Here is a 13,490-nt window from a genome sequence, read left to right on the forward strand (position 1 = left end):
TGCAGCAATAGTTTGGGCTCGCTGCTGACAGAGCAGCTGCAGAGCTCCCTCGCCGACTTTTCAGCCCTGGGGCGTTTCTGCCTCCTGACCAACGCACTCTCATCCCCACTTGTCAAATACTGCCACTTTTTAAGTGGTACTACACATTTAAACATGATGCACTACGTACCCTCCAGCGTCTGTTTTGGACGTTCAGGGACGACATGTCAATTTCTGCTTGTTACATAAACTTTATCTTTTCAAAATACACTTCAGTTTGAACAGGAAAAGTGAAGTTTCTGCTCATTACATACATGCAGTCTTTTTCAAAATAAACTTCCAATTTAATAAATTTACCTTGCCTTTGAAGGTGAGGTTTAGAGAGCAGAAGGTGAGGTTTAGAGAGCTGGCAACGCTACAAACTGCTGCCGCTTGGTGCATATCGCACCGCCATGAATGGTGCATCTGTACAACGTTGTTTGATGCTGACATCCACTGAAAAAGCGCCTGTATTCAAAGAGTTGGGTTGTTGCCCTCCGCCTCTAAAACCAACACACCTAGTGTGTATCATACTGCTGTGAAAGGTGCATCTGTGCATCTGTGTTTGACGCGGAAACCAGTGACAAATCGATGATATTTGACATGATAAGTGTGAGAATGGGCTGACCCGGCAGCTCTGCGGGACTCTGTTGCTTCCAGGCTTTGCGACTCCTTGCAGAACTTCTGCCTGTTGTCTCAATCCTGGCATCACCCAGATGTGCTCTTAGGTACCAAAATTTGGCACAGATGGATTTAATGGGAACCTGTACTTGGTACTACAGACGCAATCTGGTCAGTCACTTTAAAGTTTTTTGTACCTCGCCTCAGGTTTATCAAACCTTTTTATTTGGCTTGAGACAGCTGTCTGTTGTTGTTGCTGGAAACTATCGATCGAGCACTGAGAGTGAAACAAAATGGTAAAGCTGCAGCCCAAAAAAACTAAAACTTATCTGAAAGGTGCTTTTATGCTCAGAAGAGTGAAGAGAAACTGCAATAAATCTTATTTAGTTATTTTTGAGACTGAGATCGAGTTGAAAAATTGGATTCAAAGTCTTGACGTCAACCCTGTCCAACACCTTTGGGATGAACTGGAACACCGACTGTGAGCTAGGCCTTATCTCCGGTGTGGACCTCACTAATGCTCTTGTGTCTGAATGGGAGTAAATCCCTGCTGGTGAAAAAGTCTGAAATCAGGAACACGGAGGTTGCCTGGGTGCCAGAACTATGAATCTGCCCACTCCACTAAGTTTGAGTTGACTGATTCTGAGGATGGAAACAAGGTGTAAGAAGTTGGCAAGCGTGGAGACTGTTATAGCTGCAGGTTGATGGTTTCATCCACAGCTGTAATGTTTGAATGTCCACATACTTTTGGCCTCGTTAGATAAGTTTCTATTCTTTGTAGCTTTACATTGTAACCTAAAGTGAACTATAAACATGTAAGCGATCGTGTAGACGGTAGTTGAGCTAATCTCTCTTGCAGACAACTTGATTCAGTTGCTGACAGCACCCTACTGAGTATTGCTGAATGTGTGTGTGTGTGTGTGTGTGTGTGTGTGTGTGTGTGTAATCTGTGTCTTTGTTCCGGTGGATTAGCAGATTAGCTCCTGTCTGATGTAACTCTGACTCACCTCATTAAACTGAGTGACGAACAGGCTGATGGAAAACAATTAAATTATAATCTGAGCGGCTACAGCTCGCTAACCCTTAGACATGATGAATGTTTACCTCGTGTATGCAGTTTGAAAATTTGTTTTTCCTTTAATGCCAATGGAGACACAGCACACAAAGGTGACTTTGATTTATATTCAAGGGCTGTTATTATGGATGGCTGCAGTGCTGAATGACCATGTCTGCACAGAGCAATGCAGATGTTTCGACTTTATTTCCAGATCATACTGTAGTGGAATATTTTACAATAAATCTCTGGAGTGTGGGTATGGTCAGGTGACCACCTGTAAGGGCTACACAGCATGGATGTATAAAAAGAACTGGATACAGAGATGGGACCCTGTTAATTTGTATAAAAGTCAAAAAAGTCTGACTTCCGTATGCTGGGTGCCAGATCTTTTGATTTGAGATTAAAAATGAATAATTGTGGGGCCCCTGGTGGCTCAGTGGATGGAGCGGGCACCCCATGTATAGAGGCTGTATCCTCGCTGCAGCGGCTGTGGGTTTGATTCCGACTTTGCCCCTTTGCTGCATGTCAACCTCCCTCTCTCTCCCCCTTTCACACTTGTGCTATCCTGTCAATTAAAGGCAAAAACGCCCAAAAAACCCTTTAACTATATATATATATATATATATATATATATATATATATATATATAGATATATTAGAAATGATTTGAAAATTATGAAACATCAACCTCATGGTGGCAATAAAGGAAGAGTTAGGGGATAACGTAAGTCTGTAGAATTCATCCTCAAGGCTCAAATTACAATCCATCCAACAGTGGTTACACAGGTACAAAATATATAAAATCCGATATGATTCCTCATTACATCATAGCTGAATTACAGTGTGTAAGCGTCATCTATCTATCCATCTGTCTATGGACAGGTGAATGAATACAATGACATTTCGTGCTGATAATAACAGTATTACTCAGCAGTGTGTAATCATCTTACAGTATGACGCTCATAGAAGTACTGAGTCATGTTTCCAGTGTATCTCTGCTCTTATCTAACACAGACAAGCTGTAGATCTCTCTGTCAGCCCGGATTTGATATTCTTCACGAGTCCATCACAATGACAGAGACTCCATGTGAGGTGACTAGGCTACGAATTGGGCCCAGAAAGGTTTACAAGTCCGTCTACCTCCAAGCAGGACTCAAATATAGAGACTGAATAAGCAAAAGATATTTATATATATAAAAAAGAAGTTACCACTGGCTCCCACTCTTCTTTCAAAGGTTTACAAGCCATGTGTTATGGCACATTCATTCGATTGAATGTGACACACCACAAAAAGCCATACTCATGTCCTGACAATTGAAATGGGGTGGGGGGTCGGGGGTGGGGCTTCCTTTTTTTTTTAAAAAAGGAAGCCGAAATAAAATCAGCTCCTGTGATTCATAGCTGACCTGCCGTACTACGCCTCAACACCAATGTCTCTTTCCAGGAACAATTATTATTCCCAAACTCTCTAGACACTAAAACATTTGGAAATCCTCCTTCACTTAAATTTTGTAGTAAATTAAAGTTTTGTTAAACTGTTGTGGGGCTAAACAAGTGGTTAAATCCACATTTTCAAAAGCCACTGGAAAATAATGACTGTCACTCTAAAAAATGTATAAAATTACACTTTAATTCTTTTGTTTCTTTCTCTTTGTGCTGCAGGACCATCTGAGCGTGTTACCTGCGAGCAGCTCCTTCAAGGTGTTGTACCAGGTGTGTGTGTGTTCTGCGGAGGCGTTGTGGAGGTGCAGCGTCTCCTCCTCCAGCCGTCGCCCTCTCCTCCTGCAGCAGAACAGAGCCACGCCAAGCACCGGTCCCCCTGACTGCTGGCCCGCCGCTCGCCGCCGCTTCACCTTCACCGCAAACACGTCGCGCAGCAGCATCACACCTGGCTGCAGCACACACGCCTCACCTGCACAGAGAGAGGTACAGTCAACACACCTGAACACAACACACCTGACTTCACTAATAACAATAATAATATTTTAGAAAACTGCTCAATATTAGTGACTTGTTTGAAATAAAGGTGATATACTAATTAATAATATATTCTGTTATTAGTTTTAAATTTTTTTAATAACTTTATTGACACTAAAGCTGCAAAGAGGAGGTGTACAAATTATTTTGTCTACCCTCTTACTACTGGTTCACCTGTGTTCACATTACATAATGTCATTAACTGTAATAATCACTAATCCATTGATCAGCACCTGTCAATCAATCAGTGTAATCAGGGAGGAATTCTGAAATCCGATTGGACGATGTACGATTAATCATCCAGTCCTCCGAGGATAATGTCAGCAGAGCTCAGACAGTGCAATCAGTTACATAACACACACACACACACACACACACACACACACACACACACACACACACACACACACACACACACACACACACACACACACACACACACACACATTTTGTCTCTGTGGCTGATGGTGCCACTAAAATTAAAAAATATCAGCAGTCAGCAAACTTTCTGTCTGTGTGTGTGTGATCCTCTGTGATCACTCTGTGTCCCCTCTCTTAAATATGAACTTTTTTGGTGGCACTCTTCTTGAGTGGGATGGAGTTGAATAGTTAAATTTTGTGTGCGGGAAATCGCAGATTAAAGCGCAAGTGCTGCACGGGAAGGTGAAAGCAAAATTTAGGTGCGGGAACGCAGAAAGCGCAAGTTTTCATGGGAACGGAGCAGTTTCAGTGGCTCTAGTATCTAAAGCAGACATGATTGAGCAAACCGCGTCCCCCAGATTCACTTATGTACCCACACCTCTTTTGTCAAACTGTAAAGTAACCCATAAAAAAATAGGTCAATAGAAATGATTTTTTTAAAATTGTATTAATCACATATAACATAAATACTGAATAAACAAGGGTATTACTTTAAAAAAAAACCAAAAAACGACCTTCTCATCTAGTCATAGGAAGTCAGCCACATGACATACATTCAAGGCTGTATTTAGTTGTTTTTAGCATTGTGTTTGAGGTTTTGACTGTTAGAGAAAATAAGACATATAAAGATGTCAGCGTGGATTCAGCAAACTTATTACAAACATTTTGACTAATTTCTGACATTTTATCAATAAAGTGATTAATTGAGAAAGAATATTAACCAAATTACTTGATAATGAAAAGCCCTACTTGTTTATGTACTTGACATGAATGTTTTATTTTTCATTTTTTTATTTTGATCAAACACATTTTGGACACGTCACAGCAGGTGGATAAACATCTGCACATGAAAAAACAAACTCCTTAATGACATATTAATCCACTTTAATCATCAGGAATATTTAAATCCATCCAGATTTTTTTAAAAAAAAGGTATTTATGCACCCAGATTTAAACCTTTTACAGTCCTGTTGTAGACACCATATACTGTAGTAGGGCTGCCACTTTTTATATGAAATTACAACAAATTGTGTGTTTGTTCAAATTATTTGAACTTAACTATGTGAAAAATACTGTATATAATACAACAGGCTGGATCCCAGACCAAAGTGTAACCTGTTTTATATTTACTTGGTAATAACTTTTTCATATTAGCTTCAAACACTTTTTTGGCTTTAAGTGCTGAACTATACATCATGTTTAATCTTGTATTGTTGTCTGATAAACTCAGCTATTAAAAATGGAATTTTTAATATTTTTAACTTGTCTGGCCTTTCAGTGAAGAGCTATGCAGCTCTATAATTTTAAATAAAGGCCTAATTCTGTTACTGTAATTTTATGTTTATTTAATCTATCGTAAGAACACCTTCTTAACTTGGTTTTTCTGCAATTATGGGCCACGGCAGCAGCTTGGCGTTATTGTGGACTTTTTTTTTTTTTTTTTTTTTTTTTAGACAATTAACAATTGATCAACACACATCCAGTAAACCAAAAATGCCATCCCTACACAAAACATATGGTTAAAAAAAACAATCGTACATCACCTTCAAATATCCAACAACAGGTCACATATACAAAAGTTGTTTTTAAAGAAGACGGCAGGTAGAAAAAAACAAAAAACATTCCTTTCTTCTTCTCTGAGGAAATGAAATGACAAAAAGAGACGTTAGGCTGCTGCTCTGCTGCCAACATATATAAATAACAACAACAACAATAACAACAATGATAGTAATATCAGCAGTAAATATAAATTAAAAAAAAAAAAACAATGCACCCCCTTCAACAGTATAAAATATGCAGTAAATAGCATTAACCCATTCAAAGGGGACAAATCCATCAGGAAATAGTTATATATGATAATTGCTGATTACTCCCTCCTCTCTGGGAAATAGGCTCACCTCCTGCTGTTATCAAATACCAAAAACCCAAAACCACCCACCCCTCTTGCACCCGCAGAGGCCAGCGTCCATATGTCAGGGTCACAGTGTGTCTGTCTGTCTGTCGTTGTTGCTTCGTTCTCAGCTCAGTGTGTTCATTTAATATTATGAATGATAAATTATTTAATACAAACACAGTCTAATATATCATCACTTTAACATATTGATGTGGTGAGCCTGTTGCATATTTACACACGCTGAAACACACTGCAACATTATCGTCCCTCAGCAGCTGCATTTGTGTCCACCCAACAAATATAGGTCCAATAACACACCTCTTGTTCAACTCTGATTTGATTTACACCAACTCCTGAGAACAATATCTGACTTTATCTGTTCAATGTTCCAACTTCTTTAGATGCTCACTTTGTCAGCCTGCTGTTTGGTGCTGAGCAGGTAGTTTACATCGGATTTATCAGACTTTGTTTAAAGAAAACAGCTGCCTGCTGCTGAAAAGTGGTGAAAAAGATCTAAAAGAATAAATGCAGCATTGAATCAACACTATGCAAGAGGCTAAAAGAAAGCTCTACACTGTAAAATCTGACAAGTTGATTTTACTTAAAAACATCGAGGAAACAGATTGCCTTTAAAATTGTGAGTAAATGTGTAACTATTAATCTTAATTTATGTTTATTGTATATCAGGTTTACTGTAAGTTTACTTATTTACTTTATTTTTTTAAGTTGCAACTTCAGTAAACCAAGTCTACTGTGCTATATATCTGTCATATTTGTATTTTCTTAAACATGTTAACAAAACAGAAATCGCAGAAATCGTTGTTATAACCTTGAATCAGAGTTTACTTGTGCATCACAATAACTTTTTACTTGCACCCTTCAGTTTTTACTCTCTGTCATTAAATAGAGCAGCATCAACAAGAAGAGTTCAGCAAAGAAAATATCAGGATGGATTTTGATCTGCTTTATTTTAGCCGACACCTATCAATTAAAATAAGCCCACATCACTCGTCCTTCATTTCTATCCATTGTTTTCTTTCTCTGTACATCACATTTCATCTAAAACCAAAAAATGAATTAACGAAAAGAAAATAATAGAGAGAGAGAGAGAGACATATTTTCCATCTAGCCCAATAAAGACGACACTGATCTGAGCTGACAGAACCTACAGAGTCGCTGCACACACACACACACACACACACACACACACACACACACACACACACACACACACACTCACACACACACACACATATGCATACAGTGTATTGCCCATCACAGGTAGCATGTTGGTTGGTTCCAGATGGAGATGAGTTTCCCATCATGCCCTCGCCGACCCACTGTGCCAATGCACACACACACACACACACACGCACGCACACACAAATAAATATATAACATATGTTATGTTGTTATTAGTATAATTGAAAGGCCCTTGTACCAACTTCCATTGAGTCATTGAAGGCTTCATCTTCTTATGATTAAAAATATAACACTGAAAAACATAATTACATCCAAAAAAATAATAACCATGTAGGGACGTCCCCTCAACAAACACACACACACACACACACACACACACACACACACACACACACACACACACACACACACACACACACACACACACACACACAGTGGCAGTCCGGTTTCATGGTGACCAGGCCATGTGGCTCACTGTGGGGAGTTATTGATCATAATTCACACACACACACACACACACACACACACACACACACACACACACACACACTGAAGCTGCATCACTTCTTCAGTGCCACTCATGACATTGATCATGTAAACTGCTCTATCAAAAATATTTGCAACAGGATTTTTTTTTGTATATCGTGCAGCACTATTCAGAAACCAGGGGCACCCAAAATGTCTCCACCCATTTTGAAACTCTAAAGAATGCTCTTCGCATGTTTAGTCCACGTTTCATTTGAAATTCTTTCATACTACTGCAGGTTTAACACCTGAGTGAGTGTGTGTGTGTGTGTGTTGTGTGTGTGTGTGTGTGTGTGTGTGTGTGTGTGTGTGTGTGTGTGTCTGACAGCTCAGGTCTACCTAACAGAGAGAGAGACGGGCTGCTGGGTGAGACGGGATGAATTCATGTGTACAAATAAACAACAACAGCTGATCCATTTATATAGAAATATCTGATCAACACACACACACACACACACACACACACACACACACACACACACACACACACACAGCATGCTGACTGTGTGTGTGTGTGTGTGTGTGTGTGTGTGTATGAGTGTGTGTTAATCTTCTCACACTGAGAGACTCTAATAACCCCCCATGGGCCGAACCAACTGCTCTATACTACTGCCAACACACACACACACACACACACACACACACAGAGTGCTGGCTTAATGACATTAGTTTGGATGAAATACAGCAAAACAGATTGGCTTCAACATGCACACACAAGCGCGCGCGCGCGCGCACACACACACACACACACACACACACACACACACACACACACACACACTGTAGTTACACCTTCATCCTGCTCCTCTAACCAGTTCTGTCTGAATGGACTTCAACCAAAAACAAAACATACAACAAAGAACATTGTTACTGTGTGTTTCAAGGAGCCGTCACACTTCTTAAAGCTCCAGTTTGTAGGATTTAGGGGCATCGATTAGCAGAAATGTTTTATAATATTCATAACTGCATTTTTATTAGTTTATAATCGCCTGAAAATAGGAATTGTTGTGTTTGTGTTACCTGGGAATGAAGCATTTATACTGAGCGTGTCCACAGACTCAGCCATGTTGTTCTACAGTAGCCCAGAGTGGACAAACCAATAACTGGCTCTAGATTTGTGTTTTTGCGTTGGCTACCGTAGTTTTTCCACACGCTTGGCCCAGACATACCAGGACTATTAAGTTTCACACATGTGCAGGATAAAAACTAAAACGTGTCTTTAATGTGTGCGTTTCAGTTGTGTTTCGTTTTAGAAAGCTGGAGGTTAATCTAGCTTGATATCGAGCTTCTGCTACTTCCTGTAATCACAGGAGAAAGGATGTCTTTCTGCCAGCTTCTGCTGTGATCAGAGCTGCAGGGGACCGCCATGGCTGAGAGGCAGTATGAGAGATGGGGGTGGTGGTGGTCCTGCTCAGAGGCCTGCACCTGCAGTCAGTCCAGGCAGAAAGGGTTGAGATAGACTTGACTTTGACTTCACGTCTCCACTTGAAGCGAGGATGTGTAGATTGCTGCTTGTGATCACCAACATTTGAGCAAATATGAAATACAACGAGATCAGCTGGTCATGTTCTTGTTAAAATCGCCATGGTGACCGATGAGAATGTGTTGTTATTTCTGTTTTAGTATGTTTGGGATCTCCTGATCGGATCAAAAGGATCGGTATCAATAAAATAAGTTGAAACATGCAACTACTTGTCATGCGTTAGTCTGCAACATTCAAACAGCCTGCTGGTTAACACAAGACAGTGTCATCTCTACAGCAGCAATCCTCTGTACTACCACTCTGATTTCCAGCTTTTCAGGTTTATTTTTTAGCTTAATATAATTCATAGCTTCTTAACGTAAGACTACGCTTAGTCATAGTAAGATACCTGCTACATGCATCTGTTGTAGTGAGGAAATGGCAAAAATATCAACAAAAACAACCTGAGCTTGAGATGTAAAGAACTCATAATAAATAGGCTGTAATTATTTAAATTGCCAGCACCCATTACTTAAACAATGAGTGTGTGAGAGTGGCATGTCCACAACAGCAAGCAGCACCAGTGACCCACCGTCTGTCACAGACATGCTGTTAAGGACGGAGGGCTGTGGTCAGACTCAGTTAGGTTGCAGCAGCGAGCAATTATGCCGTCTGTGGACATTTTGGCCGGCGGACTTTGCTACAACTCGAATGTCTGTTGAAACAGGTGATGTGCTTTACGTTACAAAACCAGCCGATGGCCGAGCTGAGAGTCACACGGCTGCAACGTTTCTCTGCAACGTTCTAGGTTCATCTTCTTGCAAATCTTTGGTCTAAACTGGGCTTTACTCTATTACACATGGCCCTGTTCACCATGGCAGAGGCTTATTACTATTGTGTAACGCGCCAATCATTCAGTACAGGGGCCATCTGCCCCCCCACTTTACACCTCTGGCCCACATGCGTTTAAAGCCAGGGACTGCTATATGGTAGTTGGAGTCATCCTATCACATGATGGTCTCTAGTTTATTAAATAAAAGGGGTGACACGAAATGTTTTAACAATGATATGATGCATGTTATGATATATGGTTGGCGATACAATACAAGAAGATCTATGGGCTCATTTAGAGCCTTATGTTATGGTAAGATTCAGTGACTAGAAATCGATATAGTAATTTTTTTGCCAAAAATAGAGGAAAAGAAAAAACCTATTTCTTTGCATTGGAAAAGCATGATACACTGAACTACACAAACATTCAGTGCAAGGCCTCTTTTCAATGTGTGTGAAATAAACACCTGGATACTGGATAGCAGAGGTCATGATTCAACAGGTTTTTTTGCAAGGTAATCAGAGATAAATCAACATAATAAGTTAACAAAATAATTACCATTGTATTTGATCTTGTATCTGCATATTTTGCAAACAGCAAAAGTTTTATCAAGAACGTTTCCATTTTTACAAAAGCCAAAATGTGTCTAAACGCAAATGCAGACTCAAAAATCTCTCCGTCAGTGTTGCCCTGGTGCTTCCCTGCCATGACCCGCCATTATCTGATATAACGCTGCTGAGTGCTCATGCCATACCCACGCCCTAAACAGCGGAGAATTGGGGAAGTCTTCTGTTTAAAGTTTGGGGAAATTAGTTATTACGAACATAGTATAAGCCGACATCACTGACAGGTGTTTGCATTTATAAATTGCGACACATTGCATTGTTAGCAGAAATAGTGTACACACCTTGGTTGAAAGGATCTGACACAAACAGCATCATAACTCTATTAATACTGCGTGTGTGTGTGTCTGTGTGTGTGTGTGTGTGTGTGTGCGTCCAGATGTCATGTTTAAGGTGGTCTCACTCGCAGCATGACAGCACTTCTCCATTACAGCACCAGCTGCCTCGACATTCACACAGCCTGCCTGTCTGACGCCTGATCACCATGACAACCAGTCACCATGTTACCTGACCTGTGGGGTTCTCCGGGGTGATGGGGGTCCACGTCAGTCTGGTTCTGGTGAGCAGGACATCGTGACTCTTCTTCCCCAGTTTGAAAATCCCACGCAGCACAACACACTCACTGAAACACACAAAAGTTTATTTCAACCAATCAGAGTCTAAATATTTTGTCATTTATGTCTCAATAAAATGACTTAAAAAATCAATTATAAAGTCATAATGCATGCATCAATCAATTAATTAATTAATACTCTAAAAGGGAGGATACATTCTTTTAGTTTTGCTTTGGTAAAGTTTTGACTGCAGGGCTTTTACTTTGAAAGAGGTCCTGACGCTTGTTGACACTTAAACTGAAATTAACGTTTTTCTGTTTTTTCCTCTGATTCGTTAATTTCGTTGTATGAACCAAGAGCTCTCCGTGGTTCTCTATAGAACCTGAAAGAACCCTTCAGAACAAACACTCACCTCTGCTCCTCTTCCTCCTCCACCTGTTGCTGCTCCTCATCCTCCCGCTTCTCCTTCTTCTTCCTCGCGCTCCGTTTCTCTTTCCTCTTCTTCTTCTTCCTCCGCGTGCTGTCTCTCTGCTCTCCTTGGTGCTCCTCCTCGGGCTCCGACATGTTCACCAACGAACAAACAAACAAACAAACTCGATTATGAGTTTGTTTCTCTTTGATAAACAACTCGGTAGATAAACATACGGTAAGCTAATCACAGGTTTATGTTGTATTTCCGGCGTGCCGTCGCTATGGAGACGGCAGCAGCTCTGCCGGTGGACTTGGGCACGCGCAGACCCACCGTCGTCGAATCAGCGGCCGTGCGCGCTCCCGCGTGTATCCTTAATCAAGGCGGGAGTGCGCACACGTTGAGTAAACTGTCGATCAGTTTATGATCGACTTACACCGTTCTGATCGATTTTGTCCCAGTGTTTGCAGTTGTAAGGCATGGCAACTTTATTTGTAAAGCACATTTCATACAACAGGGCAATTCAAAGTGTTTTACAGAGCAATAACATATAAAAACATAATAAAGGATACAGGTTTACAATAAAATAGTAAACAGATAAAATGTTAAAGGTAAAATGAATTAATAATGATTTTAAAAAAATGAAATAAAAATTACCATTAAAAATAACAAAAGTGCAAAGAGTAAAAGATAATTTAAAATGGTATAAAATCCAGTTGGAAAATAGGTTTGTATGGGGTGGAGTAGGCATTGTTTAAAAAAAAATTAATGTTTGTAGTTGGAACTAACTAATACATTTAGTCAGTCACACTTTTGAGGTAGGACTACTTGTGACCAACTTCAATTGAGTTTCCCATTTTATGTGACTATAAGGCCTAACCACTGTGGAGTTACTGAGCATATTTTGAAATCTGAGCAAACTGGTTTGATTTTTTTTTACATGAACATGGGAGAAAGGCAATGAGCACTGAAAGGTGAAATTACCCCAAATCTACCTGAAAAAAAATTACCTGAAAGTGAGTAAAATAAATACATTTGTATTTTTATTTTTTTTAAGTCCTAAAAGAAAGTTTTTAAAAAAGGCATGAAAAAGACCTGAAAAACTTAAAAAAGAAAATAAATTATAAAAATTTTGTAACATAATTTCAAATAAGTAATTTTGATCATTTTATAGTTTTCCCCTAGGTTTTTTTCTTTTTTTCCCTAGTCATTTTTTTCCATTAAAAAAAAAAAATTATGTACTAAATTTGATCACTTATGAAGCATTTATTGCTAAGTTGCCCTTTGCCTTGTTCCCATGTTTTTGGAAGAAATTGCACCAAACAAACACAGGTCTTTCACTCAGGAGACAAAAAACATATTTATTTTTACTTTTTCTTAATATAACAAAGTTTTGTTGCCTAAACCTAACAGTGACCCTTTCACATACAGACTTAACGGGACACCTTATCAGACGACGAGTGGGCGTGACAAAGCATCTGTATTTGACAACCTGCGAATGAGAAGGTTTTGACTTCCTGTTATAAAGAAATAACTTGGTGAGTGGAGGTGAGTCCATTATTGTTTCTTCTGTCTTGTCCACTGACTTTTTAAATACTCCTCCCTGTTTTTAAGTGTGTTTGTAGTCAGTTTAACCCACGGTTTCAGTTAGGTTAACCATTCAGTTAACTGTTATTATTTGCTTTTAATTATACCAGGATCACTGATTGTTAAAGGTGTCCTCCCATATGATTATAACAGACACCTGCCAACCAATCAGAGCGCAGGATGCTCCCTGGCTGTGGCATAAACACCATATTATGTGTGTGTGTGTGTTGATGACAGATGGCTGAGTTTAAGCTGCATTAATCAGTGTTATGATCAGCCAACAGACTGAAACACAAACCCTCTATATA

The 13,490-nt window shown here is 39.7% G+C and overlaps 1 protein-coding gene and 1 long non-coding RNA gene across 2 annotated transcripts in view; one reads left to right on the forward strand and one right to left on the reverse strand.

The window, feature by feature from the left end:
- Window positions 1-11,750, reverse strand: part of cerkl (ceramide kinase-like) — a 34,388-nt gene extending 22,638 nt beyond the window's left edge. Inside the window, 3 exon segments of the mRNA XM_042495171.1 lie at window positions 3,378-3,608; window positions 11,145-11,254; window positions 11,599-11,750. Coding sequence (XP_042351105.1) covers window positions 3,378-3,608; window positions 11,145-11,254; window positions 11,599-11,750 — 493 coding nt within the window.
- Window positions 3,580-13,098, forward strand: LOC121949479. The gene is made up of 3 exons (XR_006106238.1): window positions 3,580-3,622; window positions 11,012-11,191; window positions 13,027-13,098. It is a non-coding gene; the product is annotated as an uncharacterized LOC121949479 (long non-coding RNA).
- The last annotated feature ends 392 nt before the right edge of the window (window positions 13,099-13,490 follow it).

The sequence above is a fragment of the Plectropomus leopardus genome, chromosome 10 (assembly GCF_008729295.1).
Source record: "Plectropomus leopardus isolate mb chromosome 10, YSFRI_Pleo_2.0, whole genome shotgun sequence".
Lineage (NCBI taxonomy): Eukaryota > Metazoa > Chordata > Actinopteri > Perciformes > Serranidae > Plectropomus > Plectropomus leopardus.